A 19,047-nucleotide genomic window follows, 5' to 3' on the forward strand; every position below is an offset into this window, starting at 1 on the left:
GTTCGCGAGACCATTTGTCAGTTCGAGCCCGGCACTGTCGTCACAATCGCAATCACTATCGTACAGCGGCCACTGTCATGACGAAGGCGCAATGCGAGATCGATCGATGGGGGCGGCTGCGAGGTAACGATCTCAAGGAGGATCCTCCGGCTCCTCGAAACGACATTAATGCCTGGCGTCAAAGGAGAGTACCCGGGCGCCTCTTCATCTATGTGCTCGCCGAAGTACAATGCGCCCGGCCGAGCGTTCGCCGACCCTCTCCTGGGACAGGAGAAACTTCGGGGACGCCTCCGTCTACGTCTCCGACCACCTTTGAAGTCATTACAGCGACCGCTTCCTAGTGTTTCTACCACTCCCCTGTCCCTTCCGCTCCCTTGTCCTTTCTCCGTTGCTGCCTGCTGCTCCTCATCTCGTCGCGGAGATCCTGCCGGACGGCCGGCCGGTTAATCAAGCCCCGTTTCACTTCTTAACTCCCTGTCCCGTTCGGCTGGCACTTGCATCCACCCACCACCCTGTTTCTCTTGCTCTTCGGTAGCTGGCAGCCCTTGATCTGCCCTGCCTCTCAATATTCCGAATGGCATTAGTCGCACGTGATTCTGGCGCAATGCGTTCCCTTCCTGGCGAGGGAAAGCTGGGTTTCCTCACGGTACCAAGGGTTCGAGAAGGGTTCGAGAAGGCAATATAGGCTAGAGTCTCGGTCCTCTCGGCTGTACACCGTTAAAAATTGTGCGCCCATATGTTAAAATTTTCTTGTGTTGCCATGTTTTGATTACTACTTCAATGTAAAATTAACATACAACTGATATGTTATTATTTTTATAACAATTTTATATGTTAACTTCATAACTTAACATTTTGTGTATGTCTCTTAGAAATGGAATATTATTTGAAATGCTTTTAACACAATAATTTTAAACAATCAACATGTCACAAAGTCAGTTTAACATTCTAAAAGAAGTTAAAGTAAATCTTCAAATAATCATGAACTTTGACATATAAAATAATCAAATTTACTAAAATTAAATGTTTCTATCAAAAATAATTTAAGTTGAAATAATTACTACCATGTGTTAATATAACATAAAAAGTAAATGTTCATATTGTACGAACGAAAATGTTCTATCAACTTTTCTGATGAGTTATTGTAACTTCTCTTCCATGTAGTTTTCAATTACTTTGTATGTTATTTTTACATCACACTTAAAGTTACAATATCAAAAATAAATGTAAAGTATTGTGTTAATTACTTAACATTTCTAGTTTGTCAAGAAGTAACATATGACGAATGAGTTACTTTAACTTAAAATTTAGAGTGGACTTTCTGGGACATGCAAAAAATGTTAAAATTAACATTTTATTTTTTACTGTGTAAGGGTCGCACTTACTTACTTTTCTTCGCATTTGTGTTTTAACGTATAGAGTGTCATGCGCACACTGATCGTCGTCAGCGGTTACAGGTTTGTTTACAGGAGACTCAATCTTCGCCTCCGCACAAAGACGAGACCTCTAATTCAGCGTTTAGCTAGTGTCCGGAAAAAGGATATAAACAAGGAACGAAAGACTGCTCTCCACCCGCGCGCCTTTTCCTCCCCCGAGAGCCTCCCCGTTTCCCCTCACGAGCGTACGCTCATTAGGCAAATTCCATCCCCCGCGGATTCGCCCCGAAAAAAAAGACAACCGCGCTTTCCTCGGCCTTAGCATACAAATTTATTCGCAAACTTTCGCAATTTAAATGTCCGCGATGTTTCAATCGAGGGGCGTCACCGTCCACCCGCTCGCTCGCTCCGGCACGCACGTATAAACAACCCCTCGGATTAGCTTTCCTCCCTTCTTGTCGGATCTCTTTTTCGTTCTCTCTCTGGCTCTCTCCGCGTCGCTTTTCCCTTAATCGAGATATCAACTCCGAGGATTTTCGTGTGTTGGCGCGTCAAATATTAAGCAGCCTCGTTCTCGTGCCGCAACTAGTTTAGGGGTAGGTACGGCAGAGCGGCAGGGAGGCTGAGAGAGGGCTCGACTGCTTAAGAAGTTCGAAACAGCTTCGGAACTCGTTTGGGCCTCTGCGATGCCTGTCCCGCTGGCCCAGTATTTCGTAATCCGTAATTATGTTTGCTCATTAACCTGTTCTCCACCCTCCACGCGCGTACCGTGCCCTCTCCGAGTTTCCGCGAGGGATGGAACTATACTACCTCGCACGAGCGGGTCCGGGGAAGTTTTGAGGAGGCGCGAGAACGACCGATCTCCAAAATTACAGATTAAATTCCCAAAGGAGCGCGAAATTTCCTCATGATTACCATTTAAATTCGTCGCGGTAGTTCTTTCACGATATCTCGGAAATAACGTCAAAGCCGATTCGCGTATCTGGATCCGCGAATTCTTTCTCGTAGTCAATCGTGCACCCACAGAAAAGATTTCTGGACTTAATGCTATTACTCTTTAATCTATCATAAAATAAGATCGCTATAGCGACAATCATATTTATTATTGAAAAGAAGCATATTTTAATCTTGAATAGAAAATTCGAAAATCTAGATTCAAATAATCTTCGTGCTATCTCATTCATTTTCTCAGAAGGATTTAGATACAAATTTGTAGCAAGTTCAACATATTCTTGATTTCACAATATTGTGAGATCTAAAAGACATCTTATTCTATTCTTGTAAGAGAATTTGTAGAATCTGCACAAAACAGCCAATATTTATGTGTTGCAATCGAAAATCGGGAAAGTGTTTCTGTTATTTACAATGAATAAGTGCAAAAGATATGGAAATGTCTTATCTCGAATCTTATTTCTCAAGTAAGTATATTGTATATACTTACTTACATTTCCATATCTTTTAATATTTCTTGCATTGTAAATAACAGAAACACTTTCCCGATTTTCGATTGCAACACATAAATATTGGCCGTTTTATCGGAATAAAGGACGCAGAAGCGCCGAGTCGACGAGCGACTGTGAGAAAATGATGCGTCGACATGGACAAAGCCTACTATAAAGTGGCGCTAATATCAAATTACTCTACATACAAGAATATATAAGCATAAATTTGTACATGTTACTCTTGTCTGAAGACAGTAAGACAATCTTATTTAATTCGAGAGAGAAGAATAGAAATTACTGATTTAAATAAAAAATTGTTTTATTTTCATATTTTTTATACTCGTAATACGATTAAATTAGTCAAGAATATTTTTCGTCTTGTTATCAGAAATCCTTTCTGAGGGTGTGCCAAGAAACAACTCAGGTGGAAGACGGACACCGCAGCCCTTCGAATCCGCCCTCTTGAATCGCGATTTCCGATTCGATGCGATCAAACGTGGCGCGCGCAGATGATGGAGTTTTACGAATTACCGAAGCTGATGCCGTGCGTTACGCAGCGTATTTCGTTCCGAGCCGGATTTCCACTTGGAGATTACCGGCTTTACACGCCGTAACTTACGTATCGTGGGATAGCTGTTAACGTCCCGGCCGAGACCCACCACCACCCCGCAAATGGAAACTGCGGATGAATCGAGATACATCGCGGTGGACTGCCGGCAATTGTCGATTCGCGTGCGCTTAATGCGCCTCCGAGATCGTTTCAACTTGCCTACGTAAATACAATTCGCGATATCCGCAATCTCTCTTTCTCTCTCTCTCTCTCTCTCTCTCGTCTCATCGATATACAACTTCATCAAGAACAATAATTTTATTCATGCATAGCCTACGAAATCTATATCGTCGGCATTTAATTTCGCGCTACGTCTGCTATCAAAATGAAAAAACAATACTCCTTAATTATTTTCTTTAATTATTTTTCCGACAAGTATTCGATGCGGCTGCATTGTTAATTCTGCCTGTCAAATTGCTGACATTTCAATCACGCAGAACGAGGGAGTTTCCGGTTAGCGTTGGCGTAAACGCTGCGCGATCGAGTTGCGACGCGGATTAGGCAGCGGATAACGTATTAATTATATTGTTAACGCGGGTGGCGCGACCGCGGCGGTTTTTCCGGCGGTCTCGCGTTCGGACAGCGCAAATTTGCAGACGAAACCGCATGTTATCGGTCAGCAACGTGCTGCTAGAACGGACCGAGCCGCGAACGTGTCTGGCGTAGACTTGTCGGCTGCATTTCGCGGTTGGAATTCGCTGCACCACCGACGCGTCGCGTCGCGTGAAATTTGCACGCGCACACCCCAAAGCGGATTATTTATCCGCGCAATTTTTATTGCACATTGCACTATTTCTATTCTCTCTCTCCCTCTCGCCGTTTCGAAGAACATCGGAAATGAGAAACATCGCGTGGCTCAGGCACTCGAGTATCCCTCGAATGCGCGCGAGTGAACGCTTCGCTCGCGTATCGCGCGAATAAATCACTTTTTATTCGCGGCCGTAAACCCGAGCGGAAGATACGGAAGGGGCACGAGTGCGTGCACACGGTCGTAAAGGGTTTTGGGCAGGCTCGTCCACAAAAGGACTACCCCCCGGGGGCGCGGAGAGATCGGGTAAGGATCGATGAGGAGCTCGACGGGGCCGTCACTGATAACCGGACGTTCCGCTGTCGCATGACCGAGCTGGAATAATGCTCGCTGTATGCTAAACCCCACTGATAAGCGCGCCAACCCCTACGGCGCGATAGCGGCGAAACAATATTCCCTTTCCTCCACCTCGCGCCGCGCAGATACACACGAGATGGATTCGGTTTTACATCGCTGTGCTGCCCGAACGAACGTACAAACCGGATTCGGGATTTACGGCTCGCCCCCGGCGCGAGCCATTTTTGCTAACGGCATTTACCCCCGGCATTAGCCGAACAGCTTATTGATTATCGCAAACGATGCTGCATCGATATTTTGGAGACGGCTTCGGCAGCAACGATGATTGATGCTTGACGGACGCGTACGAAAGACTGCGTAGAAGCAAACGTTTGTGTAAATGTATCCTTTTACGGAGCAACGAATGGAAGAAATCAATGAAAACATCGTGAAGAGAATACAAATGTACAAATATAATATTTTGTTAAGGTAAAGTAGCGCTGGCCTTATTAAAGCGTATTGTTCATTACATTGTTACAGAGAAACCTTTTCTCTTTATTCATGCAATTCGATTAGAATTCGCGAGATGCCTCATACGGATTATGTATTTTACAAAATTATGGATGCACCTCGGGAGCAGGGATCGGCATCAACGATATTTTCAGTAATATTTTCAGCTTTGATTAACAATTATTTTGATAATCAGTAATCAACTTCGAGAAATTTATTATTAATTGAGTAATCAGTAAGCAAGATCAACAATTTTTTAATTGCTCGGTTAATCAGTAATCAAAATGAACAATTTTTCAATTACTCCAGTAATCAGTAATCAAAGTGAAAAATTTTTAAATTATTCGATTAATCAGTAATTATAGTATAAAATATTTTTGTTACTTGATTAATCAGCAATCAGAACGTAATAATTTTAATTACTTGATTAATCAGTAATCAGACCGAAAAATTTTTCAATTATTTCATCACTCAGTAATCAGTGTCAGATGTTCCTTGATTATTTAGTTGATTTTTTTCTGGATTATTTTCTTGATTATTTAAGTAGTTATCAGCGTGCAGCACCAATTCCATACAGAAAAAATGAAATTAACGCAATATTTCACTATTTAAATTATTATTTTATCAGTCATAAAAAATCCTACTTCAACTAATTTTATTAGAAAAATATTGCGTTGAATTAATTTTTTTCTGTATATAATTGCTGCTGTACGCTGATGACTTAAATAATCGAGATACTTAAATAATCAAGAAAATAATCCAGAAAAAAATCAACTAAATAATCAAGGAACATCTGACACTGATTACTGAGTGATGAAATAATTGAAAAATTTTTCGGTCTGATTACTGATTAATCAAGTAACAAAAATATTTTATACTATAATTACTGATTAATCGAATAATTAAAAAGTTTTTCACTTTGATTACTGATTACTGGAGTAATTGAAAAATTGTTTATTTTGATTACTGATTAATCGAGTAATTGAGAAATTGTTCTTTTTGATTACTGATTAACCGAGCAATTGAAAAATTGCTCATCTTGATTACTGATTAATCAATTAATCGGGAATTATTTTTTCCTGTTAAATAAATAATTAAATACTCAAGTAATATTAATTTATTATTAATATTTTCTCGGGAGGCTCTGCCAGTGCCGACGAGACAAGCAAGAACGGCGGAATGCCGCATCGCGGCGGGGTGCAGTCGGGGCGGAAAGTCGTTTATCGAGTCGACCGGCGCGGCGGCGGGGTGTACCAGCGCACATTGATATGCAAAATTTGTAGTTTCGAGGAGCTCACGGGAGAGACTGGAGCGCGCGTGCGAGTGCGGCGAGTAAACTTCGAGATCCGAGTGTCTCTGGCTTTATAATCGGCCTCGTAGCTCGATGTACGCGCGGTATCCGGGTATCCCGGGTATCCGGCCGCCCTTCCGCACGAGGGTACGCTAATCCGCTCCTAAATATCCTCCGCGCCGCTCCGCAAATCCGCGCTGCAGCCCGCCAGCTCGAGATTATGAAGTCATCGTGCTTGCGCGAGGCAACAACGGAGGAAAGTAAGACACTTTGCAAGAACAGAGTAGAGGCGTCAATAAAGCAAAGTTACACGACGACGCGAGCAACCACGGGTAAACGGATAATCCCAAAGCAGAAATAATGAAGTAAAGTTTCGCGACGATTGTCGCGGCTCAGCCTTTCACCAGTTACCGATTACGTTCTGCCGCTGGCGTTACTTCCGCGTCAATAACGTCGAAGATGCACTCGCGCGACGTGCATTCGAAAGCTGAAACATCATGAAAGAGCCAGAGAAAAAGAGCGAGAAGATGGATGGCCATGGAGGGAGTGCGGGGCGAGCAGTTAATTAGCCCGAGTTAAAAGCTCGGCTTAAATGACCTATTCAACGCTTAACGTCGGGCGAATTCGTTTCGGTACCCTCCTCGGTGCCACAGCCCAAGGAACACCACGTTGTTCACCCCCGCATCTGCTCCCTTTCGCACGGGCCGTTTTTCCAGACTCGGAGACTCATCGTGCCGCACGGTCGAACGTCAAAAAGTTCGTTAAACAAATCACGTCTTTCCGAGATCCTCTCATTTCCGCGGGGGTTGCAAGCAACCCCCCCCCCTCAGAAACGATAAAGGGAGCGTCCGCTCGCCACGCCTTCGAGTAAGTAAAATATCGCCGGGAGAAGCGCCTCTTCGCGAATCTCCGTTCCCGGTATCTTTCCTGAGAATCGCGTCTTTCATTTATTCAGGAAAGCGTAACTTCATTTGCCTTCGCGCGCTTTCGAAAAACCGACACGGGGGGTGTGAAGCCGGCTCGAGGCGCTCCTCCGGCGTCGCGGCGGTGCCAGACACGCCTGACTCGCCGACCCTTCGACGACCGCCGCCGTTTCCCGGTATCATCATGACTAAATGAAATCCATTAGGAAATGGAAGACGGGGCGAGGCAGACAGTCGCGGCTGGGTGTAATGAAAAATCATTATGATGACTGCGACGAAGCGCAGGGGAGGAAAATCGTGCCGGGCGAAAACGCGATATCGACGTCCCCGATATAAAGGGAGATGTCAGGGATGACGCTCCATTGGGAATAGTCGAGAGCATCGCGATATTTATCCAAGCGAGATTCAGAAACGCGTCGCTGGCACAGATTGTTTAAATGTAGCTTAAAATCTGGTTTAAAAATGAATCAAATTGCAGATGCCTCAGGTACTTGAATAAGACAAATTTTCGTTAATTGTCAGAAGCATCATCGTATCGTCTTGATAATCGATACATCTTGACAATTGCCAAGGTAACGCAGTTATAAAAATAAATCAAATCCTATCATAATTCGTCGCACAAACATGTTTACAAGTCTCTTCTGCAAGTCAAACTGGCGCATACGGCCTTGATGGCGAAATCAAAATCACGTTCAATGATCCAGTCACAGTCAATCAGCCCGCATGATTACAGCATCCCTTTTATATAATCTCTATTCCGCGCTCCGCGTTTTCATCTTTCTGTTCGACCCCCGTCCTACTAGAAGACGTCGGATATCTTCGTTTTCCCGGCTGCAGCTCGACCTACTGTTGAAAACGCGGCGCGAGTTGTTAACCTTAGCTTGCGGTTTAATTACACGGGCAAATATTATCGAACTGACGGAGTTAATTAGATAATTAAAACTTGAAGGGTAAACTACTTTGCGAGGCTTGCGAGCGGCGCGCCGGTCTTTAAATATACATGAACGCGTACATGCGAATAACGTCGGTACCAGCGCGAAGCTGCACGCCGAGAGACGCGAGAGAACTTCTACCCTTCTACCCCGAATTTTACATCTCCAAGGAGAGTGCGGAGAAAATAATTGCACAGAGAACATCCGTTTTACTTTCCAATTTCGTGAGGCATTCTCACTGTTTCACGAGGCACCGATATCTCTGGCAATTACTTGATACTGTGACGCGAGTTGAACGGATTAGACGCGCGATTCCCCTCGTGATTTACGACTCTGCGCGGCGTCAACGGGCGGCGTCGCGCGTTGACGAAGAAATCCCTTTAAAAAGGAGGAAGCTGGCCCCGGCTAGAGCGGAGATCAGCGAGCGTGTGTTTCCGGCGTCATTATCTCCGGTTGGCAGAGCTCGCGACCCTCGTCAGAGCCGGCCATTTACACCGCGAATCCCTTCGGATAAGTGAATCCCCTCAGTCAGGCCGGCCGGCTTTAAACGTTTCAGTCTGTGCGACCTGCGATTAGTGGACGCCACGGAGACGACTTCCACCGTGATGGACGGATCAGAAGAGCGCGTGCATTCGCGAGTTCCGCGAGTTCCGTACGCGGCGCGATTTTTTATTTTTCTCGCAGCAACGTGGAAAACATGCAGAGCGCGAAGGAAGAATGGGCCGTCGATTTTTTTGTTATCTTGGTATGAATTTTTATAATTTATTATGCGTCAAACAAAAAGAGAATGCTTGCGCGATGCAATTATTACGTGAGAAATTAATTCTTGATAATTTCTGCAGCAGATCGTTGTTTCGACTGCAACAGGATTTCGCGATAAATTAGCCGCCCTAATGGAATTGACAATTCGTGCACTGAAAGACGTAATTTACAACACGACCGCCCGTTTAACGTCGTTAGCATTGCTTTTCAATATTAGATCAGTGCAACTCGGGAATCAGATTGTCGGCATTCCGTGCGAGAGACAACGCTAATTAAAGGTAAAAGTGTGGGCCAACTTTTGCGTGTACTGCAGATTGTGCAATCCGCACAATCGCGCCGGCGCGGCAAGAGCCAAGAAGTTATTATACGCTTGTCGACTGTATGTTAATGTGCTTCACGTGGGAGACGGTAAATGCGACAGAGAGAGAGAGAGAGGAATAGAGCGAGATAGCCGTCACTGTACCGGGTGTTTCAGAATCGTCACTCTTCAATTTCTCGATATCGAATATTGTGACGATTAAAATCCGCGTCGCGCCGTGAAGTCAACTTGAAATTAAACGACAAACGAGAGAGAGAGAGAATTTTATTTGCCCTTTTTTAACGCAGAGAATTTTTTTAGCAAAGAGAGAATTGTGCGAGATGTCACGGCTGAATAGCGGCAGAATCCGTTCGCTAATCGCGACTGTCGCCAGTCGGACGTTTCCATTGACGAAAACGCGGGCCTTAAAATGATGAGAAGGTACACAGTTGAAAGGAAGGCGCGACGGTTCTGGGACACCTTGTATACACATAAAACGATGCTGATAGGCAAACGCAGTGCCCGATTCATTAAAGTTTACACCGAGGAAAGCTCTCGAGCGCGCCCACAGCAAAGCGCCCGCCTGTACAAACAATTGCAACTCCCAACTAATCTGGTGTGTCGACGGGGGCTGGTCGACGGCGGTGCTGGAGAACGGAGAGATGAAAGGAGGAGGATAGGAGACGAGAGCAAAGTAGAATATCAACATCCTCCCTTCGTCCAACTTGAGGAATTCGCCGCGAGCTCGCCGAGATGATGTTTCGAATGAGACCAGACGCGAGGCGGAATCGGTTCACGATTGACCACGCGTGTTCAATTCGCAAACGCGGGCAACTGCCTGCATCTGCCAAACGTCATGTATCGGCGCCGTGCATCAGTGGAAAAAATCCAAATCGAAGTGTCCCCAATTTTTAACGGAAATTGTGACAAGCAAATTTCTGACCCGGCTGGATTTATCGATCGGAAAAACGTCGCGCGGAAACGGTTACAGCATCCTGCCGCAGTCTGTCGCAGCCCCGAAGGGACCGTATTTTTTCGAGTCTACCGCAATTTCCCGTCGTGCATTTTGATCGACGCGACGTGCCAATCTCGGCAATTGCGCGCTCATTATTATACCCAATGACGAAACGCTGTCATTGTTCATTATCTAAAAGCACCGTTTTCTCTTGTCTGTTGCAGGCACAAGCGGAAAGTGCAGAATCTGCTGCCGTGCAAGAGCGCGGCGGGCGCGGCGACGGTCGCCGGACGGGGCCGCATGCTGCCTGACGGCCAGCCGCACCCGGGCCCCGGGGGTGGCGGCGGCGCCGGGGGCGCCGTTCTCTACGAGGATCTACCGGATCACGCGATGTCGCAGCTGCACAACCACCTGCCATCGAACCACAGCCAAGCTCCGACGATCGAGGTACGAAATCCCGCGGCCCGACCGCGGGCCCCCCCGACGCCACGCGAACCACCGGCACTACCTGCACGCAGGGCACCGAGGCCGCCGCAGCCGCACCATCTCGACTATCTCGACTATCGCGACCCGAGGTCGATCCTGCGCGTCCAGGACAAGCCGTCGCGCGCGGTCCTGGGCGGCTACCGGACGCCGCGTGCCCTCCTAGCTAAGTCTCAGGGAGTACCCCTGTCGATCGCGGCGACCGCTCGGTCCCCTGACCCCCGGCTGACCCCGACCGCCGTCGGCGTCACCGCCAACAGCCCATTGCTGCGAAACGAAAGCAATTTACTACGCGACAGCCACCTGCTACTGGCCACGCAGAACGCTATGATCACTAGCCAGCGGCCCCCTTCACCCCCAACCCCATCCTCGCCTACCCACATGATCCCAGAATTCCCATCCTGTCGGGACCTCGACGTCGGTGTGGATGGTTATCCGGCCGACTCTCGAGTGCCCGCAAGGCCCCGTGACTCTGGCATCCCCATCACGCCTACTCACCAACCTAGACCGCGTGCCTCCCCCGCAAGGGCACCGCCGAGCCCAGTCGGGCCAGCGGGCCCTGTGACCGGATGGCCCGCAAGCCGAGAGGAGGGCCGCAGGCGACCCTCGGTGGACTCCGAGGGTTATTCCTACATAGATTTCAAAGACGCGGAATTGGAGACCGGCAAGTTCGGTCGCGTGGAGTTTAACCCCTTAAACAGTAGTGGCAGGCGGCTGTTGCGATCGACCACCGTGAGGTCGAGCTTGATCGACTCGGACGGCTACTCGTACATCGTTGATAACGTCGGAGGTGGCAGAAGGGCGCCCGGCGCCGCCAGGAGGCTCGTCGCCGACGGCACCGAGGAGGAGGTCTGTCCGCTCTGCACCATGCAGCAGATACACCACCTCCTCAGCCAGCCGGAGCAGGACGTCTACCTGCGGATCCAGGACACGTGACACGCGCCGTCCTGGCCGTCGGCCGGCAGCCTCGTCGCGGCGTAGGGAGACGTCCACCCCCGAACGCAACCCCCGAGGCTTTCGTAGTAGCTTCAACATATCTCGCGAGTATCGCCGAGTCGGCCGAGATCGGCCGAGAGCGACATTCGATTACCGAGCGTCTGCTATCTTCCGTATTGCCGTGACGTGACGTGACGCGACGCGATATCGCAGCGTTAAGGGGGAGCCTGCTTTAGAACGCTGAAAATAAGGTATATTTTACGAATTGTTTTTGGAGAAACTATACAGCGGATCATTATAAAACTTTGATGCATTTATTAGTACATGTTTAAAGATAACAAAAGTTATTTTTTTATTTGAATATATCGCTTGTAGAGGTCGTCCTGGAGAAATCTTAGTGCAGCCGCGTCGCCGGCATTGCAAATTGGTGAGCATTCTCCTGCCTCCAAATTTCGTCTAAACTGAAAAATTGAAATATGTTCTCGTTATTTATGAATTCCCATCGTCGATGAACCAAAGAGAGAAGAAAAAAGTTGAAAAGTGCCAAAATGGTGGAGCTTAGAACACAAAAGTACGATTTTTAGGCAAAGTTGTTGAACTTTTTCATGCAAAAGTAATTGTTTAACTTAATGTTTTTATGAATATTAAAGGTTCATCGACGATGGGAATTCATAAATAACGAGAAAATATTTCAATTTTTCAGTTTGGATGAAATTTGGAGGCAGGAGAATGCTCACCAATTTACAATGCCGGCTGCACTCAGATGCCTCCAGGACGACCTCTACAGGCGATATATTCAAATCAAAAAATAATTTTTTTTATCTTTAAACATGTACTAATAAATGCATCAAAGTTTTATAATGATCCGCTGTATAGTTTCTCCAAAAAAATTCGTAAAATTATACCTTATTTTCAACGTTCTAAAGCAGGCTCCCCCTTAAGGGATGACGCAACGGCGTTTCCCTGTCTAGGGTTATCGTAGGTTACCTGGCGACTCCTCGGGTTCCAGCGAGCGGACGGACGGAGTGGGAGGACGGCGCCAGGTATTGGCATCGCGTTAGAGTTGCGGATGCTGCTCGATTCGATCTCGGTTTCATCCGCGAGAGAGATGTGCTACCGGTATCCGGCTTGATGCTGCGTTATTATCGTACTTTTATCGCATGCCTCTCGCGGGATTTCAGTCGATTTTAGAGTCAAATCCGGAGCGGGCGAAGAACAAATTACGGCGAAACGTTCAGTCAGCGTTCGTGGATTAAGAAAGACACGTTCAATTTTTATACGAAATATACTGACGCGCGTACCGAGTATTAACGGAGATTTAAACAAGTTACCATGACTTTTTGATTTGCGAACGCTGACCAGTTTCGCGACTTGGCATTTATATCGAGCGTGGGTTGAAAATTCGCTCACGAGAACAGCTGAAGCTGTCCGGAAAACTTCGGAATAATTCGGATCACACGATGCTTCTCTCGGCTGGCTTCAAGAGGATCGTAGAATTAATTTTTTCACGTTTCTAGGAAAAAACCGTAGCTAGAGAAGGGGGTGACTCTATATGCACCATGCTTGTACACGCAAATCGATTTATATGCCTCAAGCCATAGGAGACTAATAGCAAAAAGAGAGCATCGTGTAATCCGAACACGAAAATAAAAAGAACAGCAGGGCCTTTCAAGACATTCGAGACAGGATCGCTCAAAAGCAAGAAGACTGCATCGCTTTATAAGCGACGAGCACACATCTCTTTCGCGCGCGCGATGAGGAAGTGCAGTTAATTCGCCGTTAATTGAGCAATTAAGCCGGTCGAGTCGCGTAAAATTCCGTCTGTCCGTTCGCTCGCAATTGCAAGCGCGGAGGCGCCAGGGCCGGGCTAGTCAGTATTTATTTTGTTACATCGGTGCCGTGCCCGCTCGATCTCACAACTAACTAATCGGAGGAATGCGTGACGTGCGAGGGCAGGGAAAATTGGCTGGAGAGAGCGTGACGAGGGGTGACGACCGGAAAAAAAGAGGAAAATTGGAAAGTGGCGGGCGCGCGGGGCCTTATTCGTCGGTTGTGCGGGCACGGCGGCCGGGCGCGCACTCCCATGGTTGTACATAGATTAGGAACTAGATCGGTAAATTTTTGTAAATAGCACACACATCGGAGAAACGCGAGATCGATAGGATTTAATATATACGAGTACACACGCATATGCATATATAAATAAATAAATATATATATATATATATATATATAAATAAAGATGGAAGAATCCGTGAGGACGTCGCGAGGAAAAGAGAGAATTTTTCTTGATTTTCCTTGATTTGTAAATTAATACTGTCGTTATAATTGCGATTATCGACGCCGCTGTCTCATAACTGTTTAATTACTCTTACGATTAATTACGATTATGATTACTATTAATTAATATTATTACCGTTATTTATTACCGCTCGACAACGCGCGCTTGGTTGCCGAACGGTCGGCATGGTATTCTGTAAATAACGTCACGAGCTCGACGAGCCCCTCGAGAGCGAAACGACGGTCCTGTGTATAACTTGAGTTAATGGAAGAGAGAAAGAGAGAGAGATTGGAGGTGAAATTTGAGAAAAATAAAATTACTTTGCTGAAAAATTTGACGAGGAGTGGTTATTGACCCGGTCCACAATCCTGTCCCATCCTTCGTCCCATCGCACGAAACGTGCACGCGCACACGCGAGATCGCGAATTACTCTAAGCAAACGAGAAAGAGAGAAAGAACCGAGAGAGTAAGGGAGAACGGCCAGTTCTTCCCCGCGTTTTCCATTAAAAAGAAAAAAAAATCGCCTCCCGATATAATGACAATGCACACACACACATGTGGACACGGAATAACCACTTCTGTGTTCAAACTTTTTCTGCGAGAAAGAGAGAGAGAGAGAGAGAGAGAGAAACGCAACCGCCGCCTGCATCCCGCTCGGTTGCATCGTCCGCTATTTTCCGCGTTAATCAGCTGATTCTCATAGAAGGCGGGATCCAACCACCGGATCAGGGATTTTTCGGCGGGCTCCGCAATCTCCCCGACCGACATCGTGTAACTCTCGGTGCAATCGGCGCGCTCTCTTTCTCGACGATGAATTTTCACGTGAAAGACGGGAAAAGATGGGAAAGAAAGTGGGCCAGGTTCGAGGGAGGAAACGCGAACGCGGCAAAGAGAATCAAGGGTGAATTCCGAGGGGTGTGAAGAAGCGTTCGGATGAGAGAGAGAAAGAGAGAGAGAGAGAGGTTGACGCGTCACCATTGTGTCGCATCATCTTTGCTCTCCTCTGAGAGCGATTGCCATCTCTCGCGGACGAATAGATCTCTAATTTCGCAAATGGAGCCGAGCAAATATCCAGCGAGGGGGCGCGGGCGCGAGGATCTTCCTCTTCGCCTTCTTCCTCTTCTGCTTTCTCTCCGTGGCCCGCGGGTCGTGTAATTTAATTGCCGGAGAGACGGCGGAAAGGGTGTGCATCCTTCCCCACCCCCCCGAATGACTGTTACCACTTGGTGCACGAGGTCGACGTTCGAGAACCTCGAGAATCGCGCGACGCCGATTTCGATTCATGCACTCTCTCTCTCTCTCGTTTCCTCTGTCTCTGTATCTTTCTGTCTCTCTTTCTCTCTTCTTACGCCGTGATTGCCGACGGCTTGTTTGAGTCGCCGACAAACGAACGAACAAACGAATGAGGGACATAAATATTTGAACGGCGCGCAAGGGGGCGAGCGAGCGAACGACTCCCCCGATTTTTAAAGGAACGGCGAAGCGCGAACGAAAGAAAGCGCGCGCCCCAATTTCGCACCTCTCGCTGCGAAACGGCTCGGCGAAAGGGCTCGGGAGCGCTCCGCCGCGATCCAAAACCCTGGTTCTCGCGACTTTTCACCTCGTACACCATCGTCGAGATAAAGGCAAAGGTATATTTAGACAGCCGAGCGAAAGTAAGCAAACAGTAAGTTGCGAATAATTTCGTGAGACCAACACCGTGGTTCCCGGTGAATTGCACGTTGTAATTCTTAATGAGTAACGAGCGAGCACCAACGCAGACCGACACCGAGTCTCCGGATTAAAGAGAGAAATAAAAAAGTTATATATATACAGGGTGGCCCATTTTAATTTATACAGTCGATTTTTTAAAAAACTAAAAGAGATACGAAAAAATGTTTCAGACAGACATGTCACAATTTCGAGGGGGACATAAGATGATACCATTGGTTTGACCTTGAATAGTCGTTTGAAGGTCACGCGAAGATCACCTTCAATTTCTTAAATTGAAACCCCAACTTTTTATTGCAGATTCTTATTCTCCATCGAAAAGTAAGTAACTTTTGTCCGAAACATTTTTCCGAAAAATGTCATCTTATGTCCTTAAAATGATCTTCAAGATGAGTTTTGAGGACATTTTAAGGACATAAGATGACATTTTTCGGAAAAATGTTTCGGACAAAAGTTACTTACTTTTCGATGGAGAATAAGAATCTGCAATAAAAAGTTGGGGTTTCAATTTAAGAAATTGAAGGTGATCTTCGCGTGACCTTCAAACGACTATTCAAGGTCAAACCAATGGTATCATCTTATGTCCCCCTCGAAATCGTGACATGTCTGTCTGAAACATTTTTTCGTATCTCTTTTAGTTTTTTAAAAAATCGACTGTATAAATTAAAATGGGCCACCCTGTATATATCTAGATGAAAGGATCCGCGGCTGGCCCGACGCACCGCACAGTATATATTTCTCAAGATCTGGATTTTATCACGGGAATAAGAACCGAAGCGAAGTAAAAAGTGCTCCCCCGGCTGAATAATGGCAGCGAGGTGGATTTTCTTTAGAAATCCCGGGATCGAATAAGACTTCTTCCCCCGCAACGCGACGAGTCGCGGTATCTGATTCCGCTCCGCGTGGCTGGCTGACGCGGAGATATCACGACGGAATTCGAACTTCCGCACGGAGATCCCTGGCTAATAAATCCGGCAGTCACGTGTCAATTAGACTGCACTTTTATTTGGCACTCTCGCCAAGGGGCGATCTTCCTCTGTTGCAAGCCACGCTGACAGCTTGTCGATTCTCGAACGTGAACAGCCGGGAGCCGGGCTTAGATATTTGAATGTCAGCGAATCAAAAGAATTTGGTAGACCAGAAAATCCCGACAGTAACGTGTCGCCGATTTAGCTAGCGTGCGTCTTCCGCCTCGCGACCCCTCCCTTCACGAACCCTTCTCGCGGGACGGAGCGGTCCCTTTTCTCTAAAAATGCTTTCCCGTTGACGTCTCGCCGGCGAGCGACGGTGGAAGGAGGTCAAGTAAAACTCAAATATTTGAATATTATTAAACCGTTCGCGTCCGTCGAAATCGCATATGCAACCGTGCTGGTTCTTGTTCGAGATGCTCGCTCGCTCGCCGTTTAAATAATTCAAGCATATGTTCAGCGCCGTTTCTGTGCAGACGAAAAGAATGTAACGGAACGCTCTTCCGGGTACATCGCAAATATCTCAGAACGTAATATTAATTTTATAAAGTCTGGCTGGCAGGAAATGTTATTTTCTTCCGCCCTTATTGCCCTTTATAATCTTCAAATTGAGATTCTCTCTCAATTCTTGAGAGCACAGAGCGGATGAAATATTTTTTCGGCACGTATATTTCAAAATTTATTATCAAGCAAACTCAATAAATCGTCAGGATATTGACGTTCCCTCTTCCCGTTCGAGATCACAAACATCCCCGACTCTTCGATGCAATGTTTAATCCTCGCCAGTCGGTAAATTCAATAAAAATTGCTATCACGACCTCAGTCTCGTGTGTGCCCGGCGCACTCTAAGTGCAACGCGGGACAATGTTATCGGAGTTACACGCTTGATAAGGAAATTACGGACGATGTGTGGACTGCAATTACGAAATTGCATCGCGCACGTTAAACTCGTGACTCGCGCGGGGCGGGGACGAGGGGTGGTTTCGGCTGTTCGGGCATGTTCCTTCGAGACGACTATTAAACTGTAATTATTTCGTCCGCAGGCCCTTTTTACCGTTATCGATCCCGTCGTAAATCCTCACGGCGGATAAGCACGGCCAATCCGCCACCGAAAGTCCATCGATCTAGCCATCCACCTGTTGTGGTGGCTCGATTACGCGCGCCGGTGCCGCGTCGTTAGCCCGAGACGGTGTATCCGCAAAGCAATACCCGACGGTACGGAGGGACGAGGGACGGGTGCGGAAAGGGGGAGGACTGACCACCCCGGACTTAGAACTTAATGCGATTGGCGCAGTAACTAACAATTAGCGGGTTACGGTAACGCGACACAGTCACGACACGTCCGCGCGCATGTTCCCGGTCGAGAGCTCGATATTATCCGCAGAACGCCGCAGTGTTGCAGGCGACAGTTTCCATTCGAGTTTAAAGACACCCTGCACGCGCTTTTTTGGGAAGAAAAAACTCCCGGTACCGGAAGCGAATGAGGATTCACCCGTTCGGGCGTCGCGCGCGAGGGAAACGATTATAAAGAACGCGATCAAAGATTTGACTTCGAGGTGACGCGCTAATATTCCCGACTAGAAATTTATCCAGTGGTCCTGATCAGGTTGACCTTATTTTATTATCAGGTCCTGATAAGGCAAATTCATCAGGACCTGATCAGTCATGTAACGCAGCACAATAGTTAGGTCCTTATCTGGATATCCTCATCAGGTTTATATCGGGTTGAATTATTAAATCCTTACTACCCAGACAGCACCAAGTCGTCTAAAGGATTACTAAAACTTGATACTTTCGGTGAGTGTGAGAGACCTTAGAACACATACTACTAGTATATGTTCTAAGTAAGAGTCCAAAAGAAGAGAAGAAAAGAGTATCGGATCGGTTTTCCAGATGGTTATTTGTAAGGTGCTAACCAAATGTTTCTTGCGAGAACGTCACGCCTGACCTGGCCATCTATCGGTCGCTTGGTGAATCAGAGGCGGGAAACACACACTTGTGTTGATTTTTGTCTCTTATTGTTCCATAATCGAGTACATTGAAATGTATATGATATAAAAATAATCAATACTCGCAAATTAAGTAGAAATTACTATTCTTTCTACATTAAGTATATAACGTACATTATAATATGATAAACTACGTATGGTCCGATGTAGGACCGGATGTGGGAAACCTTTAGCTCTAAATTTTAAAAAATATCAGGATGAAGGAATAAGATCCTTAGTAGGTACTAATAATGTAAACCTCAACAAAATTTGTACTTTGAAATATCAGGCATAACGTAAGAAGGTCCTAATATGTTCCTTATTATTTTAACCCTAAAAAGGTCATACATATTTGAACCTGATGAGGATATTCTTAGGTATACCTTATTCAGGATTACCTTACGCCAACCACGTCAGGTCCTTATAACATATTAGGTAAACCTGACAACATTTCTAGTCGGGTTGCCGGCCCTCTCCAAGAGGGAATCGTTCGATGAA

At 46.6% G+C, this 19,047-nt stretch overlaps 1 protein-coding gene across 1 annotated transcript in view; it reads left to right on the plus strand.

Moving 5' to 3' along the window:
- The window catches only part of LOC105278796, a 398,031-nt gene that overhangs the window by 364,550 nt on the left and 14,434 nt on the right, over positions 1-19,047 (plus strand). Inside the window, exon 4 of the mRNA XM_026974426.1 lies at positions 10,408-10,630. Within this exon, the coding sequence (XP_026830227.1) occupies positions 10,408-10,630 (223 nt within the window). The remainder of the gene's footprint in view (positions 1-10,407; positions 10,631-19,047) is intronic.

This window comes from Ooceraea biroi, chromosome 12, assembly GCF_003672135.1.
Source record: "Ooceraea biroi isolate clonal line C1 chromosome 12, Obir_v5.4, whole genome shotgun sequence".
Taxonomy (NCBI): domain Eukaryota; kingdom Metazoa; phylum Arthropoda; class Insecta; order Hymenoptera; family Formicidae; genus Ooceraea; species Ooceraea biroi.